The sequence below is a fragment of the Clupea harengus genome, chromosome 14 (genome assembly GCF_900700415.2).
Source record: "Clupea harengus chromosome 14, Ch_v2.0.2, whole genome shotgun sequence".
NCBI classification, from domain to species: Eukaryota; Metazoa; Chordata; class Actinopteri; order Clupeiformes; family Clupeidae; genus Clupea; species Clupea harengus.
In genome coordinates this window covers 24,532,044-24,550,132 of record NC_045165.1, presented here as the reverse complement: position 1 = coordinate 24,550,132, position 18,089 = coordinate 24,532,044, and the positions used below count along the sequence as shown (strand labels likewise).

The following is an 18,089-nucleotide window of genomic DNA, read 5'->3' as shown; positions in this document are numbered from 1 at the left end:
AGGGTGTTAATGGGAAGGTGGGGTAGGGGACTGGCTGGGGAGGCAGGAACAGAAGGGAAAGAACAGTGCAACGCTTCTCTTTTTTTTTTTTTTTTTTTTGCATAAGGACTTCCTTACCAAAACACTGTCCCGATGTCCATGTCTTCAGTGCGGCCCCACCTGGCGAGTCCACACCGTGACGTAAGACTCTGCCGGGGGCCAGTTCAAGCACGCGGCCTAATAGATAAGTTAGGTGACAAAAGCAAGGAGTTAAATCCCAAGAATGCCCTACTTACACGGTTTGTCCTGAAGGTCATCTGAAATTAAGCATATTTTTTTTTATATCTGTTGTTGTTTGTTCACTTGGTTGTTTTCAGACCAATGGCTCTGATTGGAGATTAAAAATGTGATGTAGTTTGTTTGTTTTTCCTGTTTGTTTGTTTGTTGTCATGTTGTTTGCGAGGCCAGGATTGAAGTAGAAGGACAGATTTACTGACATGAAACAAGAACAAGTGTTCATAATTCTCCACATATTAATTGGATTTCATGAATTTAGAAAAACATTGCACAGACAAATATTCACAATGGCAGGAATATAGCAAGTTGACAGATCAAGATTCAACAGATGATATAAAAAAATTGTAAAAACTTGCAAACGCTTTCTAATACAGTATATCAATATATACATTCAAATATTACAATTCCTAGAAGGACTGTACACAAAACCCCAAAGATATTATGGCTCCTGTGGACAACATGTAACCCACTTCATTCCATATTTCTTATATTCCCTCATCCTGAAGAGGGTGGCCTAAAAAAAAAATGCATCTTTTTCAAAGGTTCTCTGAGGCACTGGCTGGACTAAGATAATACAAAAAAAAAACAGTTGCTTCTTGGATATCACAGACCCACCAATGTGGACACAGAAGGGCAGTATGTAGCTGTTTGAAGATTCTGTGAGGAGGGGGGAATGCACGAACAAAACAAAAATGTATTTGACCACTCTTCTTTGTGAGTGTGGATTCCAATCAGACCCAATCAAAGTCGAGGACTATTCAGCGAGATTTGTTCCAGACAAGAGTACAGGCACTGTCTGGTCTCAAGGACCTTCCACCATCTGCTGGAGTTTCATTTGTTCACCAGGTCATCTATCAACGACCTCTCAAGACAATCTCTGCCACTTTCAAACTAAATTCAGTAATTCAGTATTTCAAAGGCTATGCATATATAGTGGCCTCATAAACAATGGACGCTAGTGACTTTTTAATAAGTGTAAGTGCTACATGACTACTACAAATAGTTTTATTGGCAACATAGGATCAAAGTGCTTTACACACATTTAAAGGATTCTGTGAATAAAGAAAAAATTGAGGACAGCACCTCTTTTTGACAGTGGGTTTCAATTAGAAGCGAACATGGTCATGTGCTATTCCGAAAGATGTTTTGCATTGTAAATATACTAAGATTTTGGATGCCAAAGACGTTCTTCGTTATCTTTGGAAGTTACACTTGGTGTTTTGATATCTCTGAGGAACCATGAGAGAGGCATAGAACCACGCTATCTGTCTTCTCAAGATTAAAGTTTTGGATATTGTTAACTTGTTGTAATTGTACAAGATCACAATATTTGCAGTGTGTTACTACAACAGTGTGCGCTACTGCAGTCTACTGTGGGTGACGAACTCTGATCTTTGTCATCCTGATGCTCTTTGACAGATCATAGGAAAGCCAATTGTGCAATCGATGTTGTTATTACTGCTCAGACTTCTCCACCTTACGAGGAAAGACAAGTTCATGTTTCAGCCCAGGACCTATTCATTCAGCATAACTTAAAATGAAAACAGCTTTGTCTTTATCACAAGGGACAGGGAACATATGAGTGCTGGCCTTTCTCACGAGAAACTTCTTGCCACCCAAAATGGTTAAAATTCCTCATTTGAGGAAAGAGGTATTCTTCCTGTTTTGCTCATAAAGGGATGCTCTGTTCTGTGGAGGGAAAGGTTTTGTCATATCTAATGTACCTTTTCTTGACAAATCTTGAGTGTCGATTACTCATTTTTACTTACCCATGGCAAGGCAACCTATGCACACCCTTTGGTTAGTTTAATGAATGTTTGCCAATATGATTTCTCATTTTAGTGTGGCTACTAAGACCAGATACTGACAATCCTGTCTTCTTTAACTAGATGCTGGGGAAAAAAAACATGTGACCAGTTGATCTATGTCCGAAAGGTAAGTCTTGCCCCTTGGCAGCTATCTTGGCAACGCCTCTGGGCAGCTATTTCGGGGCAAACAAGATCAGTCTCCTATCTAAATGAATGGGGAGAGACTCATAACTCCACATAAAATGGTCGAACAGACCTTAAAGGTTCGTAGTTGGAATCACCATTTAAAACCGACATTAAATCACATAAATGTTTCAATACTCGCTGAATCAAGGCTAAAAAGATTTTATGTTTCACGTTGTTTTGCTTACTGAGCATACGCAAAATGTTGCTGTGCAGCTATTGCTATGGTAATACTGGAAATAAACGTTCAGGTGAGGTGAAGTGTCAGTTATGCCTTTACCGACAATCTGGTTGCCTCTTTATAACACAGTGCAAGACATCTGGCTACAGATCCAGCATCTTTGGCCTTACAGACTCCCCCATTCATTCTTCCCTAAGTGATTTGTCTCCTCCCTTGTAATGTCTCTGAATATCTTAGATGAGGCTGGTCAAACATCAAACATCACCATATCTTGGCAGGTTGGACAGCATCAGTGTTAATTTACCAGCATATCGGCCTCAGTACCCACTGCCTATTCATTTAGCTGAGCTTCATTTTACTGAGCAAAACCATTGAGCTGGACACTGTGAGAGTAGCTCCAGTTTAGCGGTGAAGAGGTAAACCAGGCTCACCCTTGATTTGGGGGGGGGGGGAGAAGAACACAGCCGAGAACAGGTGTGTTCCTCACTCACTCACGCGCTGCTGCTCTCGGGTCTTCACCTGGGTGATTCGGAATAAAAGAAGAAACTTAAATAAAAGCAAAACAAATAGAACCGTTTAGTTCCAAACAAGGGAGAAAAGAGAGCTGAAATCAAAGGTACAGACAGGAATGAACAGAACTATGGGAAACTGCAGGGAGTTAACAGGCAGGAAACTCTGGCAGAGAGTGAGATTGGTTCAGATTGGGCTGAGGAGCACCCACTGCTCTTATCATTGCCAACAAAAGAAAGCGCAGGAGATGCTAATGCCTCGTCTTGCTAATGAAGTTTAACCCTTTGGTTGCCAGAAGGTTGGGGTCTGGAGATGGGACTTAAAATGTCAGCCAAATTCAGTGAACAGATACTAACTGGCACAGTTGGGGGGCCTCAGGTGTCAGCAAACACAAATAAAAAAAGTTCTAACTAGAAAAAAAGTATGCAGAGTGATGGCTGGAAAGCAAAGGGTTAAATCCTCTAAGACTCAAAACTGTGTCCATTCAAGCACATGGTGTTTCCAATTATCCTCTCATCCACTAATAGTACGTTTTCGTGTATATGACCAAATGAAAATTGCCCTTAGATTCTAATATCAAAAACGGCATTTCAGTTTTCATGACCTTGATAATAATGGATTACTCACGTTGTCGAGACAACCCTTGGTGTCACAATTAGTCAAATCAAGATATGGCATAACAAAACTGAATTTGAAATAGTTGGTAATTGAATGATGTATGGTTGAGTTTTATTGAAATGTAACAAGAACAAGTTATAAATACAAACACATCAAAGAACAAACTGCCTTGGCTAGTAAGCCAGACCCATTGTCTAAAAGGGCAAATTTGAGAGAGAAATGCTTGAAATAGCTTGAAACAGTTTTAGAAAAAACACATATTGCCTAGCTCTACAAATGCTAAACATACACTTTTAGCGTTACCATCCCAGTACAAGAAGAAAACGGGATTCTTCCTCTTGTCTGCGGATACTTTTTTTTTTTTGTTCTGCAACACAACTGTAAATAAAAGTCTCACTTAAAAGCCTTTATATACAAGCAAATTCCTATGATGACCTACTAGAAATCTGAAATTAAAAAGTCCAAGGTAGTGAGGGGTGGGGGGCGGTGGACAGTCACTTTTGTGAAAGGGTCTCATGATTTGGATGCTCTCAGGTTTTTTTTTTTTTCTCAACGATAGTCCACCTTTTAAAAATGTCAGATGTTGGCTTAAAAAAACACAAACCAACAAAAAATTAAATAAAACGTTTTGAAAATTAAAGAAGCGTTTTCATGAATTTAAAGCCAGAAATGTCCCAAGTAACCACAAGCAAAAACAAAAAAAAGGATCAAAACATATTCAGAAAGCTTGTGTATTTACACTTATATCCATAGTGATGGTGCAATGAATACATATTTCAGAAAGTATGGTTAAGCCAATTTTTATGTTGAATGAGAATTTTCCTTTGTCCTATAATTTGATTGTAAAGGGTGAAGGATTGAAAGCCAATCAATCGATGTTCCTAATCTCCTCTTAAAACTCCTTTAGCTTTGCCAATCCGCTACTTCCATTGTTGCCCATAAGAATCTTGGTAAAACTCCTGGTTGTCATTATTGTAACCATAGTTACCAGAATAGTCGCCACCTTGCTGCAGGGGTTGCTGAGCGATGGGTTGGGAGCCCCAGTTCTGCTGGTTGTTGGTCTGCCGGCGTTTGGAGTCGGGCTGGTTGTAGCCGTCGGCCTTCCGCTTGCCGCCCACGTTGCCCCCGCGATTCCCCCTGGTCCCTCGAGGCCCGCGGCCCCTCTGCTGCGGCAGGGGCCCCCCTCGGCCTCCTCGGCTCCCCCTGGACACACCCATTGGAGCCCCTCTCTGGGAGTAGCCCCCTCGGCCTCGTGGAGGTGGGACCCCACGACCCCTGGGTGGGGGCGGGGCCCCCCGGGCCCCCCGACCACCCCTCCCTCTTACAACATAGCCATCATCGTAGCCATAATATGGGTCCTCATAGCCGCCTCTGTAGTCATGGTAATCATACCCATAGTAGTCATCATAGTAGTCGTCATAACCGTAGTAATCGGGTGGGTAGGCATAGTTGCCTCGGCCTCCACGGCCCCGCCCACGCATTGGAGGGGGCATGCGTGGAGGAGGGTAGTAGTAATAATCATCGTACCTGACAACAGAACAGGCATAGCATCGTATATAAGCAAGTAATACACCAGCTGTGAAACAAATTAGGCTTCCCTAACTATCATTTCTTTGACACTGTAGTTCCTAAATCTAAAATACAGACAATGTAACAACAGGAATATGACACTCTGAAGGTAGCAATGGTCCACTGTATTAATTACAGGAACTTAATTTAAAGTGACAAGGTCACTGAGGCTGAAGGCACTATACCTTATAAAAATCAATTTGTGCTTAGATGTTGTAAATAACCAAATTAAGGTGATAGTGTGTTAAACTGAAATGCATTATATCAGGCAATGACAGCCAATACAAGTTGTGGGCTTATTCTGTTTACATGTTACAGAATACACCCCCATCACCTGGGGGGTATTCCAGAGAGCGGATTTTGTGAAAACACTGAGTTTGTTCACTCTGAGGGAAACTCTGGGTTGTCAATTCCAGAAAGAGAGGTTAGTCCAACTTTGGATCAGTTACCATGGTAACTTAACCTGCTCGCTGGTAGGTTTTCTTTCAATCTCCTCCCTCTTGCTGAGCAGCTGTGGGACATGGGGTATTGATGTGGTAGCTACGTTAATTAGCATAGCCGTATACGTCAGGAGAGGACTTTGAGGTTCCAAATCGATTCCATTCCATAAGAACTACCATTTTTCAAATTTAAATCAAATTTTATAATTTAAAAAATTATTATATAATTTTCCACCACTTTTTTACCTGAAGCCTAATATTAAAAGACAGTGTGGTTAAATGTTGTTTTCTCGCCGGTTGCCATGGTGACTTGTAGTATCGGAGCTCCATCGATGATGGCTTTTTATAGTCGTCAGGCACACGATTAATTCAGAGTGAACATACTCAGAGTTGATTGAACAAACTCTGTTCTGTTCTGGAACGGAAGGTTCATGCAGTCCGGGTTCAGGGTTAAGGTAAGAGTTGGTTAAACCTGCTGTCTGGAATAGCTCCCTGGCCTTGTACTCACCCCGTTGGCCTGGTGGTCTGTCGCTGTGCCTGCCTCTCTTTCCTCTTCTTATCAGGAGGCTTTGCCAGAACAATCTCAATCTCCTCACCCTCCAGCTCTTTCCCATTCATCTCCTGCATGGCCTGAACATAACACATTCCAATAAGATAAGGTAAACAACACATATAAAAAATAAATAAACAGTCTTCAGTGTTTCCCCTAGGTTTACAGCTTTGGGGGGGGGGGCACGGTGCGCGGCGCGGCCACCGACACAAACGCTTAAAGGAATCATGGTGTTCATGTGTTTCTTTTAATGACAGCAGTCAATATAACAACTGAACAATTATTTTAACTGTACATTGAACTAAACATCGGAACATGTCTTTTTATGACAATTATCCCCAAAGTGTGCAGCTTTTGTCACTGCAGTTTACCTTTTTGGCCTTCTGGAAGAAAATGTTTTGAGATATTTGCGGCCTAAAATTCCTGATTTCGCAGGAGCTTTTCCAAAAAGTTCCGATGAAAGTTTTTATTTGTAGGTGTTTTTTGCAATGAAATTGCCGAAAACAAGTGAAAGTTGGGATATAAAGTTGCGAATTGTCCTCTTTGTAATTATAATTTAATTATTTGTTGAAAAATAACTGATTAATAAACAAACATTAATTCATCAAGAACAAAACGATTGAGAAATGGTCCTCTTAATAACCTCACCAATATGCCAAACAAAAGATTACCCAGACTACAAAAATGTAGCAGAATAGGCTTTACTTATCCACAACGAAGTGCACATGTTGGCATTACAAAAGGACCATCAGTAAGACTGAATAAAATGTTATGAATGTCTCAGCCTTCATATGACGAAAAAAAACTATGATCTGTCCTGTCATCTAACGTCCGGCCTGTGTTTCTGCCGTTCTCATTCTATGCTTATCAATCTGTTTTGCTATCCTTGTTTATTTATTTTATCCGTATAGGTGTTAATGTTCAATTTCATATATTAATTTAAAGTCGTCCAATTTAAAGTCATCCATTCTTCAACACTAGCTGCTACCTTATCTTCAAACAGAAAGTAACGTTAAATCTCCATGGCAACAGCTCTTGAGGGTTTGGGAAATAATCAGATGTATTGCTTCCTTCATTATTCACAGCAAAATAAATAATGTTCATTACATGTCATAGATTTATTACCAGACTCTATGTAAAAAGGGCCACGCACAACTCGCGGAAAATTATTAAAAAAATGGAAGCCAGATCTATTTCTGAATTTTCGGTGCGGACATGGGCGTACGTTCTGTTTCCACGTCTGTTGTAGCCATTCTCATTAGGCCTCTTTCTCGACCCTACCTAGGAAAAGATCGCTGGATTCATGAACGCCTGGAAATGTGTTTTTTAAAGCTTAAGTGTCCGTAGCTGTGCACTGATTCTTAAGCCCAATTCTGTCCGCTGGTGGGAGCGTGCTCACCTGTGTGTGCGCGCGCACGTGTCTGTGTGTGTGTTTGTGCGCATAGTGGCGGAACTCCGCCATGCGTGATACAGAGAGCAGAGAATTGTAATCGCGCGACCATGTAGAGACAGAAATGACATGCCGTCGTGATAAATAACATAAGGCTATTTATTTTGTTTAATAAAATAACAAGCTATAGACCTGTTCTATAGGAAAGGTAATCTTAAATGACTTCCGTTGTGATCTGGCGCTTTATAGAAAATAAAATTGAACAAAATTAACTTGACCTTCCAGGAGGGGCGGGGGGTGCCGTTGGGGGGGCGGGGCGCCCCCCTAATATAACGGTAGGGGAAACACTGGTCTTTCTGCTATCTGCACCGTATGTGAGTCAAGGTCATACCTATAGTTTCAAATTATGTTAATCGAAATGTCACTGCTGAAACTAGCTACATGTACTGGTACCTGTAGATTACTCTGGGGTTAAATAGAAAAACTTATGATTGGAACAAAATGTAGAGATTTAAAATTCTTCACAATGAATTGTAATATTAGGGGTCGACCAATTACCTGGTTGTTAGATAATTGAGGAAGATGTCATTTTTGACTATCAACAGAATATTTTAATCTAAATTCCTGATTTAAATTTGTTTTTAAATGTTTTAAGGCAATTCGAGTACCACCGCGACGCACCTGTCAGAAAGAAAAATGCTATTGGTATGGCTAATATTCTTTCCACAAAATGTCCTCATTGGCCATCAATGTTTTCTCAGACCTGCTGCTGGAAACAAGTTGCAATAGATTTACATTTGCACATTTAAAATAGTAGCTAATGAATACTCATTCAACATGTAACATTTAAATACATTTACCCCTAGGAACACCCCTTCCGAATTACAGTCGACATTTATGCAACTGTTCACGAAATTAACTCTCAGCTTGCTTGCGGTTGCATTGTATGTTGGAAAAAATGCTGGTATTGTACTGTTTTCTCCTTGTCTGTTATGTTGAGCAGCTTGTGCAACATCCTTCTCTCCACAACCAACTCCAGAGCAGCCCCAAGCACAGAGCCAGCCTTCAGTTGGTTTAGTTTCTTACAGTCACCGGCTCTGATACTATTGCCCCAACAGATGGCTGCAAAGAAAATTGCACTTGCCACAACAGACTGGTAGAGGACCTTGCAGCATCTTGCTGCACACATTGAATGCTTCCTCAAAAAGTAGAATCTGCTCTGACCATTCCTGTAGACAGTCTCAGTGCCATATTTCCAGTCCAGTCCAGTCCAGGTGAACACCCAGGTATCAGTAGACCTCCACCACCTCCAACTCTTTTCCTTTGATGGAAATAGTGGTCAGCTTAGTCCTCCTAAAACCCACAACCATCTCCTTTGTCTTGGTCACATTTAAGAGAAGGTGGTTGTTCCCACATCATGCCACAAAGGGGTCCATCAGTTCCCTGTTCCCTGTCTCCTGTCCACCACTGACAGCCCACAACTGCAGAGTCATCTGAAAATGGAGCCATCTGAGGAAGCCTGAAAAGTGAGAGCACAGTCCCCTGTGGTGCTCCCGTGTTGCTAACCACCTGCTCAGACACGCCTCCCCTCATTCACACAAACTGTGATCTGTCCGTCAAGTAGTCAATGATCCAGGAGGTTGTGGAGGTGTCTACCTGCATCGTTTGGACTTTGGAGCTTCTCATGCAGCAGTGTAGGCTGGATCGTGTTGAAGGCACTGGAGAAATAAAAGAACGTGATCCTCACAGTGCTGCCTGCTTTGTCAAGATGAGCTTGCTGAAGCAGGCAGGTGACGGCGTCTTCAACATCAACCTTGGGGTGGTAGGCAAACTACAGTGGGTCCAGAGGGGTGCTCACCTGAGGTCTGAGATGGGCCAAGATCAGTCTCTCACACTTTTCATGATGTGTGATGTTAGGGCAACCGGTCGGTAGTTGTTGAAGGCAGATGGAGAAGACTTTTTAGGTACTGGAACAAGGCAGGATATCTTTCACATCACTTGAACCTGGCTCATGGTAAGGTTAAAGACCTGCTGTAAAATACCACACAGCTGGTCTGCGCAGGCCTTGTGGAGCTGTATGCATTCCTCACCTTTGTATAAAGTAAGTCATAAGTCATTTTGTCATGTGGGGCATGTATTCGTATTACCGTCCACCAGGACAGCAGGGTGATTTCGTCCATGAGCTGGACACCCTGCTGTCATCCATCCCTGAGCAGGAGTGTCCAACACTCATCCTTGGCGACATGAACATCCACCTAGACAATCCCAACTCAGCTGACTTTCGAACCCTGGTTCACTCGTTCGACCTACAACAGGTCCCCACTCCTCCAACTCACAAAGCAGGAAAAGAGCTTGACCTCATCCTTGCTCGGAACTGCACCACGGACAACCTAACGGTAACCCCTCTGCATTGCTCGGACCACTTCTTCATTCGCTTCGATGTTCGGCTCATTGAGCAACCCTCTGTCCCCCCTCCGATGGTCTCGTTCCGGCGCAACCTCCGCAACCTCTCTCCCACCCACTTTTCCTCTCTGGTTTCTTCTGCTCTTCCACCTTTATCCACTTTCTCCTCACTAGGTGTCAATGATGCCACCGAAGCTCTCTGCTCCACTCTGAGCTCATGCTTGGACAGCTTGTGTCCACTTTCCACCAGACCTGCTCGATCTACCCAGTCTCATTCGTGGCTGAGTGATACCCTCCGAACGCAGCGCTCCAATCTCAGAGCGGCTGAGAGAAAGTGGCACAAATCTGCCGCGCTGGACGATCTTGCAAGCTACCAGACACTGCTGGCCTCCTTCTCATCCAGCATCACTGCTGCTAAGAAGACTTTTTTCAATGACAAAATCAACGGTGCAACTGACGCTCGGAAACTATTCTCCACCTTCAAAACTCTGCTCTACCCTCCTCCTCCCCCCCCAGCTACTAACCTCACTGCTGATAACTTTGCTTCCTTTTTCACAGAGAAAGTGGCAGCCATCGGGCAACAGTTCGACCAACTGTCCCCCTCCCCTAAGGGCGCAACCGTCAATAGCTCATCTTTTCCTTCTTTCATCCCTCTCAGCGAGAGTGAGGTCTCCAAAATCCTAACAGGTAGCCGTCCAACTACATGCCCGCTGGACCCCATCCCATCCAACATCCTTCAAGCCATATCGCCTGCCGTCTTACCGGCAATAACACAGGTGATTAATGCTTCATTTAATTCTGGAACATTTCCTTCTCTTTTCAAAGTGGCTCGGGTAACGCCGCTGCTCAAGAAGCCGTCTCTCGATCCCACTCAGGTGGAAAACTATCGACCGGTCTCACTTCTCACGCTCCTATCTAAAACCATTGAGAGGGCAGCTTCCAAACAGGTCACCGAGTTCCTGTCAAAGAACAATCTCCTCGATCCGAACCAGTCTGGCTTCAAAAGCGGTCACTCCACCGAAACAGCCCTGTTGTCTGTAATGGAGGCCTTAAAAACAGCTAGAGCAGCAGCTCAATCCTCGGCTCTCGTCCTGCTTGACTTATCAGCTGCGTTTGATACAGTCAACCACCGCATCCTTCTGTCCATACTGTCAAGTATGGGCATTTCTGGCAATGCGCACTCCTGGTTTGAATCCTACCTCACTGGGCGCTCGTTCAACGTGTCATGGCAAGGTCATCTGTCTGTACCTCACCGCCTCACCACTGGGGTGCCCCAAGGCTCGGTGATGGGACCACTTCTCTTTGCCATTTACACCACCTCGTTGGGCCCTATCATCCGCTCGCATGGTTTTTCCTACCACTGTTATGCCGATGATACTCAACTGTTTCTGTCTTTCCCTCCTGAGGACACCACGGTCTCGACGCGGATTTCGGACTGTCTCGCTGATATATCCACATGGATGAAAAATCACCACCTTCAGCTGAACCTGGCCAAAACGGAACTGATGGTCTTCCCAGCCAAACAGGTCATCCACCACAACATCAAGATCAATACTGACTCTTTATCTCTTGCTCCATCCAAAACAGCAAGAAACCTCGGGGTCATTATTGATGACCAACTGACCTTCACGGCCCACATCGCCTCTGTCTCCAGGTCGTGCCGCTTTGCGCTATACAACATCCGCAAAATCAGGCCGTACCTAACCCAGTATGCCACCCAGCTGCTGGTGCAAACCTTGGTGAGCTCCCGCCTTGACTACTGCAACGCCCTCCTAACGGGCCTGCCGGCTTGCGTGGTGAAACCACTACAGATGATCCAGAACGCGGCGGCGCGTCTGGTGTTCAACCAACCGAAAAGGGCACACGTCACCCCGCTACTCATCGAGCTCCACTGGCTGCCAGTAGCTGCTCGCATTAAGTTCAAGTCACTTATGCTTGCCTACAGAGTGCTTACTGGTTCTGCTCCCACCTACCTAAATGCTCTTGTAAGGGCAAATGTTACACCCAGGACGCTGCGCTCGTCTAGTGAGCGTCGTTTGGCACTGCCGTCCGTGCAAGCACGGCAATCCAGACTATTTTCATTTATAGTTCCACGTTGGTGGAACGAACTGCCTAGTACTACCAGAGCAGGGGCGTCCCTCTCTACCTTCAAGAAGCTTTTGAAGACCCAACTCTTCAGAGAGCACCTCCCCTCCTAACTGGCACCTGACTAGCGCTTAACTTGCACTTCAGCAGTTACATTCCTGCACTTCTTTTTCCTCTTTTCTAGGTTGTTGTTTTTCTAATTCTCATGTAAAGTAGTATTTATTGTTACACCATGCTTTTTTATTGCTCTTAGCTTGACTGTTCTCTCCCTTGTACGTCGCTTTGGACAAAAGCGTCTGCTAAATGACTAAATGTAAATGTAAATGTAAATTCGGGTGTTATATTAGTCTGGCAGCAACTGCTGATGGCAGAATGTAAACAGCCACCAAGATGGTGCATGTGATTACGCTATCCGTTGTTCAGAAACACTACAATCCCCTCCTCTCTTCTTACTGCTCTGCCTGCAATCTCGGTCAGCCAGTACAGTCTGAAAGCTGGGGACGGTGGCGTTAGAGTCCGGAATATTTTCCTGCAGCCATGTCTCAGTGAAACAGATAATACTGCATTCCCGATATTCCCGCTGTGTCCCGAAGTTGTCCCTCTTATTCACCAGGGACCACACATTCCCTATGACAATCGAGGGGAGAAATGGTTTATATTTCCTCCTCCTCGCTCTCTGTTTGGCACCAGCCCTGCATCCTCGGCATGTCCTCTTTAACTCGTCTGGGATTTGGGGTCTCAATCCGGGCAATAGTGTAGGTCTGGAGAGCGCGATCAACGCTCCCGTTGGCAAGTTAAAAGTCCCAGGTAAAAAGTATCAGGAAAAATGCGTCTAGCTGCACAGTGTACATACTAGCGTGATAAATCCTTCTGTATACAGTATTTTGACAGAAAAATGCGCAAAATAAAACACAAAAAACATGAGACATCGACTGGAATTATTGCAACTGGCTGCCACTAGCACTTCACAATCTTGAATAACTTGCAAATTATCACAACACTCTACTGAATCAATTAATCCCAACAACCCCTGGCCTTCATGTCTGAGACTTTGTCAACTGCTCACCTTAACAGCAGCATCTCGGTCCTCAAAGTGAACAAAGGCATAATCCTTCAGCTTCTTCACCCGCTCCAGCTTCCCAAACTGTGAAAATGTCTCCTCAAGGAGCTCCTCCGTCACTGGTGTGGCGAGGTTCCTCACAAACAGCACCTTCACCTGATAAACACCAAAGGACAGCCCCAATGAACTACCACCTCTAGTGCAGTTTGTTTCAATGGTACTGTAAGTCTCAAAATTTCGAATACAATCTAATTCAGCTAATTAGCTGAGATTATTCAACTCATACTACCTTATCATAAAATAAATGTTAGTACCATGTGTTAGATGCCCGGTAAAGTCTGTATTTAAGTTTTAAGCAATGTATCTGCAAAACCTGGGACATGAGCAATTAGATATATTATGTTGACGGTCCAGCATTGTGAAAGTCAAACTTGTTCATTTGAGCAGACGCAGAATATTATTTTATTATCACTGTCTTGAACTGGTGGTAAATAAAACTGAAAATTATCATTTTGATTGCATCAAGAAGCAAAATGCTACATTCATTAGGTTTTACCAAGAACTAAAAAGAGACTGAAATTGCATTGCAATTGCACACACCTGAATGACTAAACCTATTGTAGAGTGTATGAGACGGAACATACAGCTCATCAGTGATGTTTAGGATGTATTTCCTTTGGAAAGAAGTGAATCTGACCTTTGCCATGATGTCTGGGTCAGGCTCCTCCACTGGATCGGCCCACTCTACAGTCACTGGATTACCCCACACCTTTACTTTCCCACTCATGAGCCTGCGCCTGGCCTGTGCGGCAGATTTATGGTCCTCATACTCCAAGAAACAGAAACCTCTGTTCTTTTTTTTGTCATCTGGCTGATGGTAAAGGATCACCTCAGTGAGGCCCTCTGGTGGAGATGGGGGGAACAAACATGAGGCAAAAGTTCAAGGACTATGAAGAAGCGTCTCTACTCATGCAAGGCTCTGTGTGCAGATTTAATCGGGTTTATTTGCCACAAAAAAAAGCCTAATTCAATTGTCTACCTAACAACAAATGTTTATTACAAAAAGAATATTTATGGTTAATACATAAATGAGATCACTGTGTGTATCTGTTTTGTCTACTTGTGCATGCACTGTACACACAGGATAGAGAAAGATACAAGTATGACAGAATTTCAATCATTCTTGAAAAAAATGTCTGATTTCAAGAAATCACACAAATCTTTCTCTGACCTGTTACTTTGCTGAAATCTTCCAAAATGCTTTCTCTGGTCTTGTTCTTGGGGATTGACCCAACAAATAACCGATTGTTTGCGACAGAGATGCAAACACCAAGATATTTACCCGACCGGATTTCATAATTATCGCACTAGACAAAACAAAACAAAGAAGTTTTTTTTAGTTCTTCGCATGAAAGCCAAACAGTTGTTCTGAGATATGCGATATGGCAAACAGATACACAACCATAACCTGACAACACAGCAACAATTGTTAACTGTTTGTTATAGCTGAACAGATCTTACCAACTTTACAGCCTCTAGAGCAGCATCCTTATTGCAGAATGTAATGAAGGCATATCCTCGGTTCTGACCGGAGAGCGGGTCCATCATCAACCGCAGATCCCATATGGAGCCCGCTTTCTCAAAGAGTGGAACCAGCTCATCCTCATACAAATCCCGGGGAATCTTTCCCACAAATACCTGACGGTAAGAACCATGGCTTAGGAAATACTGGGACGTGTGTGCTTTGGGACAATTCCAAATTCACCATCTGACTAAAACGAAAATCTTTAAGCTGTGTAAGAGTTTATTTATCTGGTGCATCACTAATAAACTGCCAATTAGCACGAATGGCAATTTTGCACTGAGTCACCAGGAGTTTTCACCTAAATTTCAAACTGAATGAAGGTATAAACACTAGAAAAATCTTTGTGCAAGCCAGAATAACTGAATGTAACTTTACTCTACTTTGCAAAAGTCACACCTGAGTCACAAAGCAAAAATGTCACTATTTCAAGAAAAAAAACATAAGTCACTTTTCTGTATCATTCATATTTAAGTCCAGAAATGGACTTCTAAACAAACAAATTACAATAGTCACATGAAATGCTTCTTCCCAATACTGTCTGATTAGCAATTAACCTAACCTACATAAAAACAATCTCCTCTTCTGCAAACCACTAAATTCTACAGTTTTTTTGTAAGGTTCTAAGTAGACAGATACGCCAAAATCATTGTGATAATTAACATATTGGCTGACAAGATGTGGAATACTCCCTTGAGACAGAGAAGATGGCAAACTCTTACCTCTGTGCCAATTGCAGGCTGGGGCCCAGAGTATACCTCCTCTGGTGGTGGCCCTCCATACTTCCTTTGTCCTGTGGTAACATCCAAAGTGTATCCTGTTCTCTCAAGGAGACCCTTTGGGGGGAAAAATACAGCAAGTTTAGAGACAGACACTTCAACTAAATAGTGAATTTTAAATGATTCAACTTAGAAAGTGTTCAGCATAACAGCCTAAAGGAAGCCTCAAGTGCCTCACCTTTATTTTGGCTTCATCTGGGCCTTTCATGGATTCTTGGACTTTGCTGCCCTGCTTTTCTCGCTGTCTGTATGTTTTCATAACACCACACAGAAACGCACTCTTGTTCTGCAAGAGAGGATGGTGATGCTCAAATCAATAGATTGCCTCAAAGCCCCATGGAGCACAAAATCTATGCAGCAATCTGCTGCAGGACCAGCTCCTGGCCAGACTGACCTGCACATGGGACAGATCGCTCTCTTTAAACTGCTGGAGCACCGACAGGGCTCCTTCCTCGTTGAACTCTCTCAGAGCATCAATGGCCCTTTCATCCAGGTCAGCGTAGGCCACCAGCCCTAGGAAACATCCACAACCACCATGGCTCATCTATTAATAACAGCACATCTAAACAGGGACATGCATTCCATGTCCGAGTGTCCAGTGGCACTCCACAGAGTTACTGAAATGCGACGTAGTGCCACCCCCTTTCCAAGACACTAGTCCTGTAGTCCTGAGGACTGATACAACTACCCAGTTTCAAATGCATTCTGTTTTTCTAAAGATGTTGAGAGAACCAAAGAAGGGTGTAAATTATTATGTAGTGCATTTAAAACCTGCATATAAGACAGAATTTAGTAAATGAAAGGTTGCCTTATGAGCCAAGGGAAGGCTTACCTGTTTGAAAGATATTGTCAAGACTTGCCGCAACTTTCTGGGGGAGTCCTGCATCGATCAGCGTTTGGTAGTTCTCTGTGTGTGTTACTGTGATGTCCATCGGCTCCTCGTCCTCCTTGACTGGAGCCGAATTGCCGTTCACCTCCGCGGCCATGCTCCTGAAGTCCAATAACCGGGGGGAAAAAAACTCACTATCCACCTTCAAGTTCAAGACCCTTCTAGCAATTCAGCATCTTGAGTCGTCCCACTGAAATGTGATACAGCTATATGTTGGCTATGACAAGGATGCTGTTATTATGAAACAATGTTTCATCAATGACACCACAGGACTCAGAACAACATTCCTAAATTCCCCTTAAGAGTAAACTCAATGGGACCAAGTTTTACAGAGTTACCTCCTGCCGCCAAAACACTGCACAGTGCAAACAAGGACACCTGACTGCATACACACATGCATTCCTATCATTCTAACATGAACACTTGACACAACACATCAGAAACGTGTTAAGACGTAGCTTCATGTTGCTCAGTGACAATCTTCAGTTTTGAACCTATGATATGCCATAATCACATCCATACATGACAAAGGTGAAATTACCTATCCACAAACATACAGACACTCACAGCACACTCACCTAAACCACTGACAGAATTTTCCAAACAACTCAGGCTAGGTGCTAATCTCTGGTGCCAACACTCTTTATTGACTTTTAACACCGCTCCTTCTTAACAATCTTTCATTCTTAAATTACATTGGAGACTTAGCTTTTATTACATGTATGGCTTTTCTTATTTATGTGCAGTGAAGTATGGCTATTTGATCTTGGCATTGGCCCATGACATTTCCCAGTTTTCTTTCATACACTAGACGTGCGTCTGAAAGTTTGACAACAGCTAACGTCAATAAATGCGCCTGCTCAGACAATCCGCGTATGGTATGTCCCAAACAGTGGCCCCATTCGCACGGGCGAGTTTCAAACTAGCAAATACACAAACCGTTCCGCCCCCCTCCTTAGCTGAGTAGCGGTACATCTTTGTGCCACATTTATCATAAGACGTCCATGCAACCAATTATTAGGTTTTTAATGTATGAATGCAAAGCGCCATGTAGGAGACAAAGACCATGAAACCAAGGTAAAAACCTTTGTCTGTGCTTCTATTGATTAAATGCGGCCTAATCTGAACATCAGCTAGCTAACGTTAGCTATTTGATCAAATCCTGAGCTAAAACCAGGCAGACATACCGCAAAAGCAAACGGGTACTGGTCATAACGATTACTTACCCCAGTTTTAAAGGAAAACCTTTTTCGTTAAGTCAACGTTTCCTTACAAAACGTATCACTCTTTGCCAGTTTACAAAATATATTTGACAATTGATCCCCGTGCAAGATGCCAGACGGCGCCGCTCGTGCACGACTCTCGCGGTCAACGTGACCCCAGCGTAAGGGTACGCGCACGTTGGTGATACGGGGTTTCCAAAAGTGATGCTCAGGGCTTTGAGGTATCAGAAAAAGAATCGAAGTATGTTCCAACAATTGCGAGTCTTGAATTGGGACATGGGAGCATACCTTGGGTGCTGTATAAGTAATGTTGAAGACTGTAGATCCTTGCTGTTCATATGCATTTGGAGTATTATTTGAGGATACCGTTATAAAGAAACTTGAAAGAAACGTTGGATTACAAGTCACCTTCCTGTACAAGGACACATTGTATGTAGTCGCCATCGGCGACAGGCAATTTTTACCATTAAAAGAATCCACCAAATGTGCGGTACTTTTAGAACTGGGAGGCCCGATACAGTCCTGACAGTTGCATCTGGAAGG

General features: G+C 43.4%; 1 protein-coding gene across 2 annotated transcripts; it reads right to left on the bottom strand.

Annotated features, from left to right (window-relative positions):
• Window positions 1-3,658: 3,658 nt before the first annotated feature.
• LOC105896414 (heterogeneous nuclear ribonucleoprotein R) lies at window positions 3,659-17,728 on the bottom strand. 2 transcript variants are annotated; one of them, XM_042709839.1, is made up of 11 exons: window positions 17,550-17,728; window positions 16,267-16,513; window positions 15,829-15,947; window positions 15,613-15,720; window positions 15,378-15,491; window positions 14,595-14,771; window positions 14,305-14,440; window positions 13,771-13,976; window positions 13,080-13,229; window positions 6,094-6,215; window positions 3,659-5,103 (listed from the first exon to the last, which is right to left on the bottom strand). In XM_042709839.1, the coding sequence occupies exons 2-11, from the start codon at window positions 16,418-16,420 to the stop codon at window positions 4,497-4,499; spliced, it is 1,893 nt and encodes a 630-aa protein (XP_042565773.1). In that variant the 5' UTR covers window positions 16,421-16,513; window positions 17,550-17,728; the 3' UTR covers window positions 3,659-4,496. The 2 variants fall into 2 exon arrangements, with proteins under 2 accessions (XP_042565773.1, XP_012678632.1); XM_012823178.3 differs by having other exon boundaries at window positions 16,267-16,424; window positions 17,550-17,724.
• Window positions 17,729-18,089: the final 361 nt, after the last annotated feature.